Here is a 13,823-nt window from a genome sequence, read left to right as displayed (position 1 = left end):
GGTGTTAAAGGGCTGAAGAAGTGCTCCTCGCAAATAGAAATGTTAATAACTCACCCCGGCAGAGCACGAGCCGCTCTCCCTCAACCGGAGGCCGTTTCCAGAGGTGGCTCGGGCCTGACGAGCCATAACTCTGCGGTTATTGTGTCCTCCTGCCAGTTCGGAGAGACATAAACAGTCATCCAGGAGCATCAGATTCTGGAGGTGCTTCAGAGGGCGTCCTGAATGGAAAGACGCCGGACAAGTCATCATCTGGATGTCCGTCTGTAAAGCCGCGGCGGATCCTCCGTCCGCAGATCGCTGAAACAGTTTGAGCCGGAGACGCTCTCCTTCCGGGCTCACTCGAACCCGTAGAGCGTCGAGAAACCATTTCTCTTGGCGAGCCCTCCTGGAAAGTAATTGAATTTTGGATGAATCCACAGAGGAGGAGGCAGAGCAGGTGCTGTCAGGGTTGCGGAGAGGGTGGAGGTGAAGGTTGTGGATGCTTGAGGAAAAAAACAATCAGAGCTTGAGAGGCAGGTGACAGCACCTTCTGAATGAGCTCCTCTTTCAAAGAATGTCTCGCCAGGAAACGCTCGAAACCGTTTCTGCGCTGGGATCCCGTATTTTCCTTGGCCATCGAGCATCCATTCATTCCCTGAAAGAGGAGAACTCATCTTGCTTCTTCCTGCTCTATTGTGTTCTCCATCATATCTCTGACAGTTAGACAGACGCACCGAATCCCCCAGCTAATAACCACGTGCCAACAAGTGAGATGATCCTGGCAGTAATACATCCACGCCCATTTTCCACCGTCGCTCGTAAGCAGTTGAGCTATTGACCTTGATGCGTCCTTGCGTAAAGCCGTCTCCGTTGGAAACAAAGAGCCTAAACGCACGATCTAATGTCAATTATCGCGTGCAGGTGCAGGAGACGATGAAGAAATCGAGCAGAAATGAAACACGATGGAGTCACGGCACTGTATTCAAACAGTCCTGGCGCCTCTGCCGCCATCATGAGCAATCAGCTCATGGATTATCCGTCGAGAGGACCTGGAGAGCCAATCAGAGCTGTCCATCCATCGCCATTCAGTTCCACTTCACCCAAATTGAGACTTCTCCATATGAAGCAGTGGAAGCAGCCCCCCTTTTTGTCTGTTTTCTGTACATATCTGTGATAATTGGTGATATTTGCGAAGTACTCACTGGTGTCTGAAACTCATCCGTGATTGTGTTTTTCGAAAGGCGTAAGAGGTTTTTCACCAGTGGTCAAGAGCTCTTCCGTGGAGATGAGCTGGAAACACGAGACCAGAGTGTTGTGACGGGTTCACATCGGTTCACATTCACATTCATCTGCGTGTTTCAGGGCAATTTAAATCAATATATTATTAAATTGGTGGATCAAAGCAACATTACTGGTCCGCTGGTTCCAATTAAAACTTTAAACACCCTCGGATCACACTGCACGCCTTCAAGTTTCCAGAGTTTTTCAGCTAACATGCTGCTTTTTATGATTTGTCATTCCCTCCTTGGAACATCAGATGATTATTTTTTTGGGTCTATTTTTCATGGATTAAAAAAAAAAAAAAAGAAGTATTTGTCCCTTTGTTTTCCTCTGCTGCTATATTTGCTTTCTCAGCTTCCAAACTCAATAAGTTGTACTCTGAGGTCAGGGCCAGTTTGGGTATGATGTAATTATGGGTACATTTAGAGTTCACTTGGTTTCTTTTTTACCTTGTGAGTTAAAAATTGACTGAAACCAGCTCATCTTTAGAAATGGATCATATTTTGTTCCGAGCAGCATCTGCAAAAGCAAGTGATGTGCAGCAGATTCCATCGATTTCTGACTAAATCAATCAAAGCCATCCTCTTTTGTCTGCTGACAACACTGAGGATTTCCAACCAGAACATCCGAATCTGTGTCTGATTATAGAAAGACGTCTGAAGGGGTGATTAAAGCGTTACAAACATCGGATCACCCGACGACTGATCTGGTGGGGGGAATAACAGCAGTCCGCTGACTGCGATGTTTCTTCTCGCCGCGGGCTGCAACATTTCTTCACACCAGTAGCGGCTTAAATGTCAATGATCCCTCCCCATGTTTGCTGCACAAGCTCCAAATCTGACTCAACGTGGTCTTAATCCACCTGAATGCTCGTGTTTTTTTTCACAAGAAACCGTAAAAAAGCCACGACTTTTCGACGCCCTACAGTTCCTACTCTTGAGATCAGCGTCCTTGAAAACGGTATATTTTCAAGATTTTTTTTTTCCCCTCCGACAATTCCAATTCCATATGTGTTTCTTCAGTGTACTTAATCCCTTAATCCACTTCCATTCCATTCACATGTGGCGCGAGATCAGTGCAGCGGACTCCGGGACGACTTGTGGAATTTTCTCTCATCAGTTATTGTTGGTGTCCGAGCTAATTAATCACAGCGCATCACATTCTTAACCTTTTCAGGGGACAATGAGGGCTTTCTTTGATGTCTGCGAGTCTGGGATGCCAGTCGCGGGGACGCTGAGGAAACGGGGCGAATCAGCCATTTCCACGGCTTCCGCGGCCATGTCGCGCGCTGGCAACACAGAAAACTAATTAACAAGATAAGATGTGTGAGTTGCTTTTTCGAGGAGGCGCCGGATCGCGGGAGGCAAGGGTCCGCCGCCGACAATAGGCCTTCGACGAGGCGAATGCGTGCCAGCGTCGCCATCTTTGGCCGGCCGCCAGTTTCTTCACGTGCCTCCCAGTGTCTCCAGCGTCATTGTGCGGCGTTTCAGGGTTTCCCTCTCCGATGCAGCTTTGTGGAGTCGATGTGAAGCATCTTTTGTCGCGACTGAATGTCGCAGCGACGCGTCCTTGTAGCCTGCATGAGTGTGGTGGAGCCACAGTGAGACATACCCCCCCAAAAAAACAACTAGTTCTCGGGATCAGATGTTGATGGTTGAGGAATATTTCTCGCTGGTGGCGAACGAATTACCTTTGATCAAAATTAAGCCGGTCGTGCTTTTGACCCGAGGGATTCGAACCAGCAAACTTCCCGTTTGGCTGGAAAACACCCCCGAGAAATCCCTCAAGCTGGCGTTCGAATCAATAACCCGATGGGATGTCTCTTTCACCGGTGCTCGGCTCGGGTTGTGTTAATCCGTCTCGCACCTGCACGGAACAGCTTGAAACCCGGCGGAGTTCTTTCCACCGCCGCCGTCACAACAGGCCAGGAGAAGTGATCCAGATGCAGGTTTACCTGCCTCTTGTGCAGCTTTCCTAAGCCATTATGCTAACGGAGTGATGCCCTGATCTAAGCGGGCACCTGATTATGTCACGGCGAGTCGGAAGAGGAGCCAGATTAGCGTTGCAGGTATCCGGCGGAGCGGCGAGGCCGAGTTCGCCTTGATAGAGATGCATCCTGACATTTGCATCATCACCAGCCTCGCCCTGATTATACAGTGCGTCCCCGAAGATAGATGATTATAAATGAAGCAGAGGCCGACAAACAAAACCAAATTTGCACACAGCGGTGCGAGACTTTTTTTTTTTTCTCTCTCTCTCTCTGTCTCTCCTCCCTCTTTCCTCCCGCTGACCTTAAGGCGTGTAGAAACTGTGTAATTATTGACTCGGGACTATGAATTTTTTATATTCCAGCTCCGATGAAGCATCGCCTGCCAAAATCATTATCCCGTCTGTATTGTTTCTGAAGTTTTGGACGGTTCCAGTGTGCTCACAAGGATTGCGTCAGTGCGAAAATTATAACTGCGGCTTTTGTTTCCTTTGCAGGACTGGTTAAGAAAAAAATGAAAGCGCCCATCCCTCTTCTGATCCTGCTTCATGCTGTTGTGGTCCATTGCCTGAAAGTTGTGTCGAAGAGAGGCTCGGGTAAGTCTTCAGCCGTCTTTTTTTTTGTTTTTTTTTTTTTGTTTTTTTACTCCCGCCGAAACGAGCTCTTCACAAACGGTTTCTCCCTTCTCCGCCGGTGTCGGCCGGTCTCAGCAGCCACATTAATTGGCGCGGGCGTTTGATTCCCTCGTACCTGCCAAGGTTTCAGGGCTTGTTTTCAGCACTGAATGCACAATTCACGTTTCAATCAGCGGCTGCGCGATTGCCGGATCGGGGCTGCTGGAAAAAGCAGCGATGATGAAAAGCGACGCCGTCCCCCGTCCTCAAACATTTTTGAGCTCATTCAGTGGTTCATTATAGAATCTGTCGATGCTAATCTTCATTTGTTGTACATGATAAGGACGATGGGCTGTTTACGCTTGTTGGGACTGCAATTCTAATTACGGTTTTCTTTCCCCCTGAAATGCGTGTTTGTGCCGTTACGGCCGCATAATAACCTCCGAACCATCTGGTAATGTGCAGAGCTGGCTTCATCTGTTTTGTCTTCACTTGAGCGGAAATCTTTCTCTTGCTCTTTTTGTTTTTTTTTTTTCCCCACCTTTTGCAAAAAAATCTTATTTGCATGCAATTTGACCCGACTCAGTCTCCAGTCAAATGTCCCTGTGCAGACCGTTAACGGTGCTCGGTTGGGTTTTATTGGAACGGCGTGGACGGATCTGAAGGATCTCGGTGGTTCTCGTCAGCTGCCGTGCGCTAACTGCGAAGGAGGGAATGTAAGCTAATTCCGACATCCATGAAGCACTTTGCGTAGCAGCGTGTAGCCTCGGCTTCCAGGAATTTCCAAATGTTCGCATGTATGTCACGCGAACGCCACATCGGCTCTGCTGAGCCGGAGGATCCAGGAGATCATCGTCTCCGGCGTGCAGAAAGGAAGCGCTCTGCCAGTGTTTTTTTGTTGTTTTTCCTTTTCCCCCCCTCTCGCCATCCAGGGTTTTTTTTTTTTCCACCCAGGCGTGTTACACACAGGTGCAGGAAACGGGGCCCAAGGCTCATCAAAGGGTTTCCAGCTGAAGTCCCCACGGGCTTTCTCCTCGGAAGCTTCACGAGCCATTGCCCGGGGCGAGCATCTGAAACGTGTCCACTGATAAATTAACTCCCGTCCATTTGTTGGTTCCCTTGTAAACTGCGCGGCTTTTAGTAAAATCTGTGCAGGTTGGAGTGAATAAAGAAGGAAAGAAAAAAAACAAAGAAACAAAGAGATTCTGGGCAATGAAAGCTACTTTTAAATCACATTGTTTTTTCTCTATACGTCAGAGAGAGAGATTTTCAGATTTTACTGCGTCTTTGGGAGATAAATCTTTCGTTTTGACCATACTTGAATTGTACATTCATCTCAACTTTAAAATTCAGTTGCAGTGCTTTTTTTTCTTCTCGTATTGACCTTAATTCTTAAAATGGATAACAGCCAAATATAATTTCCTCTGAAAAAAAATCAATCTTCCTCGTAAAGTTAAGTGATACTGAGGTTATTTTTATGATTTTTACTGTATTGCTTGTATTTTTTTCACATATTTATCTGAGATGCTTCACTTTTATTGACTGTTTTTTTTAACTTTTTCCTGTAGCGTTGTTTTTTAAACAGTTCTGTTCATCTCTCAATGCACGGACAGATGTAAATCTGAGTTAGTTTTAATCAATGACAATGAAATGGGCAGTGCATATTGTTGAACATACGCATGTAAAGACGGAAAATTTTTTACAGAGATAACTTTCCTGTTTTCGGATGCATTTTCATTTATTATATTGCTACTTTTTCTGTAAATTAACAAAATTTTCAGAATGATGTGTGAACGTGGAACAAAAAGAAATGCGTTGATGCGGTACCTTTTTCGAGAAAGGCGTCCATTTTCCAAAATGGCCGCCAACTGAATCGTTTCCAGTCAAGGTCATTCAGAAACTTTTTTTGGACTAATCTACGGTGATATACAGATTAGGGGACACTTTATTCCACACTTTGTATTTTAATGGAAAAAAAAAAATCAATAAAATAAAAGCAAAACTGGAAAAATCCCATTCAAACAAATGGAAGGAGGATTAGCCGAGCTCCCAACTGCTGTTGACGTGCTGTATTTTCCATTTGCACGTTTCTAAGAAAGACACTGGCTGCAGACAATCGGCGTCGGCTCATTAAAGCAAAAAATAAACGACTTGATTAACTTCTTCGGGGACAATGAATCCACTATCTCTCTTGTTTTGTTTTTTTTTTTTTTTTCTTTTCTTCGCTGGCTCACAAAAAAAAAAACCGAAGCTGCAAATCCCCGTGCAGAGCTGCTGCACGTGCACTGACTTTATCTGTCGATTATTAAATTGCAAACAGTTGTCTCGCGGTGGCGCGAACGGTGCGCCGCCACACAATGCATATCTGCCGCGCCGATTCCAGGCATGCATATGTAGGAGAATGCATGAATCTGTCCTCCGCCGTGGTTCCTCTGTGTTAGAATGCTGATACGGGCTGAATGGTTGGCTGAACAGAATAATTATGTGTATTTCTGCTTAATGCAGCATAACAAGTGAAAGGAAAATCCCTCCCCTCCCTCCCTCCAGCTTTGGATACACACATTGTTATATGTTATCAGACGGTACGCTTTTAGAACCAGGGTTTGGATTTCTGTTTGGAGTTTGCACGTTCTCCCTGTGTGTGTTTTTCGGAAACGACTCCAGAGGTGGAACCTTTTTATCTGGACAAGTGTCAATTTAAGACTGGCTGCTCGGTGACCGACCCCTAGAAGTACCTCTTTCCCTGCAGCGGTTTTTTTCACTTGAGCACAAACTGAAGAGATCACGTAAGGTCTCGCTTTAAGCTCTCCGAAGCAATCGCCGCGCGTTTCTCTCTCACCTCCGAACACAGATCTCAATCAGAAGCAGCAGGAGCCCCGATTGTTGTCAGGAATGAATTTTGACAGTCGTGAATAGAGGACAAAAAGTGAAGGAATCCCCGCAAAAAACCCAACAAACATTTCCCACACAGGCTTTTCTGAAGCATTTCTCAAACGCCTCCACTTATCTCCTTTCACACCGGGCTTTGTCTCTTTATTTGCGGTGTTTGTGTTAGGCCGTGCATCCACCTGCACTCCCGAGGAAGGAGATTCTGCCGCCGCGATGCATCTTACTTAGCAACAGTCCTGCAGCATGTCGGGTATTTATGTATTCGCCATTGAGAGGAGCGGATCCGCCGTCTTTCTCTCTCAGCGGTTACAAGGTTGGCATGTTGAATGGGCATTTTTTTTTCTTTTTTTTTTTTTTTTCTTGTGGGGAATGAAAGCGGAGCTAGCGTTCATTCGGTGCACAACTTGGCTATTTTTACCATCATTCCAGGGACGAGAAGTTTGAGGAAAACTGAATTTGGCTGCTGGTTGCACAAACCGGTTAGAATGCATTAGAAAAGATTAGATCTACGGTCAGGCTCCCAATCATTGCTACACTTCAGTTTCCTGAAATTTTTTGGGTAGATTGATTAAAATATTTAATATGTTTGCGAAACCATGAGATGGAAAAGTACGATTAAAGAAAAAACTTTAAAAATCTCATATGAGATGATAATCGCTCAATTGCTGTAATTGGTGGCATGCCAGTGAGAACAGCTGCGTCTTTTTTGGCACAAAAACGTTTATTTATGATATTTCCAGATGTGAAGTGATTCTTTGACAGGACAAAGTGGCAACTTCGAGTTGATAAGATGATCAATACACAATTGGAAAATCAGAGAAACTAAGGCTGGCAATTGATTAAGATATTTAACCTCGATTATTTGCATCGGTGATCATAGTTAACTCAATTTATTACAAATTGATCGCGCAGTTATTTATTCTAAATATAGGGAAATTTTCAAGTTTTTAATACTCTAAACATGGGCATGGCTTGTTTTACATAAATACATGTTAATTGTTGTTGCCACAATCCAGAACAACATCAAATACTTTCCAGAATAACCTATAAACAACCTCAAGCATTCTGCAGGCTCAAAAAATAGGTTGGGATGGCATTTTGACCTGAATGGAACATCACTTTGGAATAATTTGAGCATTTGGTATCCAACAACTACACTTCCAGTTTTCCAAACATTTTCCGTAATAGAAGAGAATTACTCATTGTTAACATAGTTCTAATAATGCTTTAGTAAAATAAGAGTGTTGAATGAATCGTGTTAAAAAATTTTTTGAAAGCGCAGTATTAAAAGTAAAATTCAAGAAAAAAATTATGTGAAATCCAATATGGCCGCCGTCCTGTGGCGTCATCATGCAAATGAGATGAATTTGCTTTCGATCCGAATCAAGAGCTGCTTCATGTCTGCGCTTTGTTTTCTTTGTTCTTGCCGTCTCAAACAAACACTGCGCTCAAATAATTAGATTCGGTATCCAGTGAACGTCGCCGCTTTAACTAAACTGTTTAGCGCGTGCCCCTCCCCCACGCCGCCGCCAGCCCCTCGGTGACAGCCGTAAATTCCCGGTGACACTCGGTGACAGTGATTGAGACGGATTCGGCCTCTCCCCTCCCCTCCGGTGTACAGTCATTAGTCCCCCTTTTTTTTTTCTCCAGCAGACGTCGATGAGTCCCCCTGACGGATGATGCTTACCTTTTCCCGCAGTCTGCCAGTAATTCTCCCGATACATTACTCCATAACGCTACGGGAAAGGCCGGCCACCGGCACGTGTTGGCGCCGTCCCCCCTCGACTTTTCACTCTGGTTCAAAGACGGTCCGCTTGTCATCCTGCTGTGGATAAAACACCAACCCCCCCCCCCCCCCCCCCCCCCAACAAGGCCTCGGTTCCCATTAGAGGAAAGCCACTCATCATCTCCGCCCCGCAAACAACAAGAGACCGCGGCGCTCCGACACATTACTTTTTTCTATGACTTTTTTTTTTTTTCGTTCCGCTCCCGTAAGCCGAAGAATCAAGGACAGCCTGGAATTTACAGTCTCCGCACCGATTTCACCAAACTTCTCCGGGAGGACGTCAACACCAATACGTCATTTAAAAGGATAGACACCCACCCAAAAAAAAAAAGAAACATCCACCCGCCAACATCAGCGACTCAGATTTGGGCCGATAAAAGCCCCCGTCCTAATTGGACCAGACAGCGATTTCTAACAGGGGACGTCGGCACGCGGCACAAATTCAATTACACCAGGCAACTTGACTTTGTAATTGATATTAAAGGACGTGAAACGTGGCAGCAAAAGCGCCCGCCAAGGAAACTGCTGGGAGAGAATGGACGAGCGACCCTTCCCCACCGCGTCCACCGCGTCTGAATGTCAGCTAATTCTGGAAAATGTAATTGCTCGATTAATATTAATGCGCCGTCGGACTGATGATCTGAGAGCGTCTCGGGACGTAAAGAAAGTTTTTCTTCAATAAAATTCAGGAAACTTAACCAGGAAGTCCTCTACGACAAAAAAAAAAAAAAAAAGACGCGTTCTATTTTTAACACTTGCCTAGTTTTCCCTCATTTTGCTGTTTTTAGAGATTAAGACTTTCTTTCTATTCTTTACATTTTTAGTTGTTTACTTTATTAGCTGTTCCGAGCAGTTTAAGCTATTTTAGCAGTTTTAGCAGCTCCTAATGTTTTTAGCAATTAAATGTTTCTTACTCATTATTGGCCATTTGGGACATTTTTGGTTGTGTCACTACTGTTTATCTGTTTTCTGCGGTTCAAACCTTCATAGCACTTTGAGCTCTTTCGACAGTTTTACCCATTTTTTTTTTTTTATTAGTTTCATCCTCTTGGGGAACTGTCGGCGCCATGTCAGGTCTCTTTGCTGTTTTGGCAGTTTTTTTTTTTCTTTCTTTTTTAGTTGCTTTAACAATAATAGTGTTTTTCCTTGCCAGTTTCAACAGTTCTAACTCAACCAGTTGATCACTTAGCAGTTCGACGTCAGTTTTTCAAGCTGTGTTTCGCTTTTCTTTCCTCTTGTCCATTTTCAGTGGTTTTCATCCCGTCTTCACCTTGCTGTCATAACTCCTACTTGCTCATTTATCTTCACATATCAAACACAAAAGTCAAGCAACATCTTTGGCAGTAAAAAGAAGCGTGTCCACATTTTTCACCTGAAGTGAGCGGCAGCGGGTGGGCGACACAAATTCCCCTTTAAAATCATCCAAACGATCTAATTTATGTGTCGTTTGTCTCTTTGAGCTGCCAGATGAAAGCCCCTTTGACAGATTGTCTTTTGTGCAGCAACATTTAAAGACGCTAAAAGCTACGGGGGAGCTGCCTGAGAGGGGCTTTAAGGCTTCTGTCGTGACCATGAGTTGCAGACCGTTGCAGGTACATGGAATATTCAAAAACAACTAGAAAGCCAAAACAAATTCACATACTTAGTTGTCAAATCTCGATTTTTCTTGGGAATCGAGGGCAGGAAGACATTTCTTTATTGATTCGGCAGCCATTAATCCAGATGCGTCCGGTCATGGGAGGGTTAAGCGTTGGAGGCCGCGAGCACACGCGTGCATACCCGCGGTTCATCTTCCCTCGGTCAATACCGCGTCCTGTCAGAAAATGTTGAGTGATTGCCTCCGCCGCGCCGCCCGGCCATAGCAGGGGGGAGATTGATCGCACAGGCGGCATCAGAAATGAAATGGCGCGCCGCGCTGAGTTGTTTTCCCTCCCGCTGCCACGAGGAAGAGAGAGCGCGAGAGAGAGCCCGGGCGACTCAACGAGTGTGACAGGTATCGGCCCGTCCGCTGCCCGGGGTAACCGCGGATACGTGTTCCCAGCGTCGGAGACGCACGCCGCCGCGCTCCGCTACGGATGGACGACGATCAATCACCTGATTTACGAGCGGGGAGACTCTCCGTGGCCCCCCGTTTTCCTGACCTGTAATAATGTTACAGCACCACAGCAATTTAGAAGAAATGCCAGGAAAAGGGCGCGAGGGGCTTCAGCTTGAGGAGAAGATGGCGGCGTGTCGCCGCAGGGTGACCGGAGCTTCGAGCGCTCGGTCCGCGCCTCGCCGTTGAGGCGTGTCAGATTACAGCTGTTTATATGATGTGCTTTGAGCTGATTCATGGGTGGATGGAGCGTTCGGTATGATTGGATTTACTGAAATCCAGATTGGGGAACCGTGTGGGTGGAGCTGAAGGAATCAGACGACTGTCAGTTAAGCTTCCCTTCGCCTTGATGTTCCGCTCGCAACACAAAGTCATAGGATTTCGAAGTAAGATGGCGTTGAACCGAGCCACTGTTCACGCAACATTTCAGCATTTCACCTCATCTGCGATGAGTAAATTGTGGTTTCACAGCTCTGATTGTCATTTTCCGATGTATTTCCATTGGAAATCTTCTGTTCGCATGAAAACTGGAGTCGCAGGTTGATAGGAGATTGCCGTTGGGGAACTGGGTTTGAGTCGTTGGTGCAGGGGGAATCGGATCAAAACTCGTCAAGCCGTGCATTGTTGCCATGGCGACTGACAATACCGGGCTTGTCGGGGAACCTGCCGTCTGCGATTCCTTAAACCATTAAAAGATTTTCTTGGTCCCTGTAGCAGAAACCAATCCATGAGCAAATTATTTCAATCTTAAATGTGGAAAAAAAAAGAAGAAGAAGAAGCGGTTAAATCAATCGAACATAGTTGGGGATGAAAAACTCTTTTGGTTGTGCTCTACTTTCCTCTGCTAGTTGTCTTGTGTCCTCAACTTTAAACCACCAAATGCACCACGCTGCATTATCTCCATCTTAATATTCCTCCCCGAAAGATAATGCGTTCGTTTCAGGCTCCCTTAGCAAATTATGCAGCCCACTTTAACAGCTGGGGCGTTTGCTACCAATTTGAGAGATTATATGTGTGGATGATAATGAGCTTTAGTCTGAAAGAGGATTTAAACATGGAGAAGGCTGGCCACAGCTTAATTTAAGGAAATCTGGCTGGCAGGTTTAAGGAAGACAGATGACTTCAGGGCGGAAGAAAAACTCTCCCAAAAGAAAAGAAAAAAAAAAAAAAAATCTGGCCAAGTGAAAAGGAAATAACATCTGTAATCATCAGGTCCAAGGCAATTTGGACATAAACACCAATGGAAATGATTCCAATTCCACTTGATTTGGTTGAAGGATATAATAAAAAAGAAAAAACTGAGCCACAGAGGGAAAATGAAGCTTGTCGTCTGTCAGTGCTTCATGCAAATCTCTCGAAGGCGGCGCTGCGACCGGACTGGAGAAATATCTGGTATTTAACCCGGCGCCGGCTCCCCGTGATAAATCCACGTGGGCCGCCCGCTCGGCCTTTGCTTGTCTGTCCATCAAGCCAGTCGTAACATATTTTCATGGACTTGTGTTTGGAATTTTTGTGGCCTTTTTTTTTGTGTAACTTATAAGACGACAACGCCAGCAAAGCAAAGAGTCTGTCTTATTGGGGAATCCCTCAGTAACGGCCTGAGCAACGAATTTCCTTGGCTCTTATTTGTAGCCTGCAGAACAGGGCATAAAACGTTGACGCTTTTAAATTACACACCTTTAGTCGGTGTTTGAGTGCAGGAAGATGAGGCTGAATGACAGCTCACGTCTCTGCTGATCAGAGGGTTTCTCTGGAGAAGCACCCCGCCTCCTCTTAAAAGACACGAGTATCGAGGGCCGTATTGAAGTCGGACAAACTGGTAGTTGGCCTCCACTCGTCCCAGCCTGAGCGTCCTTTATTTCTCTCTCTGTTTATCCCAATGTGGCGACTCTTAGATTACATTCCCTTTCTATCGATTGTTGGCACTAACTTTGTTTTTTTGCGAAGCAGCAACTTGGTTAGCTTTGATTTCTGAGGGCTGCTCATTGATTTGCACGGCAACACTGTCGCCTGCCACTTTCCCGCTCTGTGAGCTTCTCCGATGACTTCACTAACTTTTCCATCCAACTATGAGGACTGAGAAAGATTAGAGAAAATAGATAAATATAGAGAAGGGCTACCCTTGTGCCCTCCTTCGCATCGAAGGTGGATGACGCTGAACTGAAGATGGATATTTTCAGACACGTCCAACAGCAACACGCTTTAATCTATTTCCAAGCGCTTACATTGACTCTTTGAGCCATCTGCGCCGACCGGCATGCATTGTATATTCAAGGACTCAGAACTTTACTCTGGCATCATTCTGTTTTGATTGATATCCACAAAAGATATTTTAGCCATTTTTTTTTTTTTTCCAGCCACGCGTACACGGTACAGTGTTGCCATGGCAACATATATATATGAGTTTTGGGAGGATGGTCTGCTTGAGTAGGGATGATCGAAGGAGTGCGTTTGCGGAAGTAAAGGAAGGAAAGATGCATAAATCAATCGAGTGGAGACTTATAATGCTGGCGCCGCAGCTTTCTCGTGTACTTATTTGTCGAGTGAAGAGGACGGCGGATTACGGACAGCCGCTCGATACAGTAACCGAGACATTGTCCCACAAGCACAGCCTGTGAGTCCAGCGGTTCTTGAAGTTCACTGTACTTTTTGAGCGTATCCTTTCAGCAAGAAGGACTCCTCCAAATGTATATATGATTTATGTATCCAGCATCTCTACTTGCAAGTATTTTTTTTTTTTTTTTTTGTGATTTAGAGGTGTGAAAATGAAAATTACACAAGAAATTACAAGATAAAACCAACATGGGATCATGTGTGTTAATATGCTGTGCGGCAACGAATCCACCGGTGGGTTTCGGCTATTACGGCTAAAGAAGACGGATGGATGAGGTGAAGACTGAGGTGTTAACATATAAATAAGTTGTAAGGCATGGACATAATAGGCAGTAAATTCGTTTATCCCTCAGTGGGGAGAGGAGTCATTTTCTGTTCCGTTTTTGACCTTGTAAACCAATTACTTGCTTGTTAGGACAGGATTTCAGGGAAAAAAGAAAAGGGGGGAAAAAAAAAAAACCCAAGATGAAGTATGATGTCGGTGGATGGGAAGTTGGTGGCCTTTTCCAGCCTTTGCTGAATGAAAGCGCCTGAATTGCGATTTTTAATTAGCATTATCCGGCACAATGAGGCTGTGGT

General features: G+C 45.3%; 1 protein-coding gene across 2 annotated transcripts in view; it reads left to right on the top strand.

The window, feature by feature from the left end:
* LOC115383789 (interleukin-1 receptor accessory protein-like 1) overlaps positions 1 to 13,823 on the top strand; it is a 209,549-nt gene that overhangs the window by 10,804 nt on the left and 184,922 nt on the right. For both annotated transcript variants that reach the window (XM_030085973.1, XM_030085972.1), the window contains exon 2: positions 3,745 to 3,843. In XM_030085973.1, coding sequence (XP_029941833.1) covers positions 3,762 to 3,843 — 82 coding nt within the window. In that variant the 5' untranslated portion in view covers positions 3,745 to 3,761. The remainder of the gene's footprint in view (positions 1 to 3,744; positions 3,844 to 13,823) is intronic.

The sequence above is a fragment of the Salarias fasciatus genome, assembly GCF_902148845.1.
Source record: "Salarias fasciatus chromosome 23 unlocalized genomic scaffold, fSalaFa1.1 super_scaffold_20, whole genome shotgun sequence".
In the NCBI taxonomy this organism is placed as follows: Eukaryota; Metazoa; Chordata; class Actinopteri; order Blenniiformes; family Blenniidae; genus Salarias; species Salarias fasciatus.
Note: the sequence above shows the minus strand (reverse complement) of the source record. Positions and strands in the feature narration are given on the sequence as shown.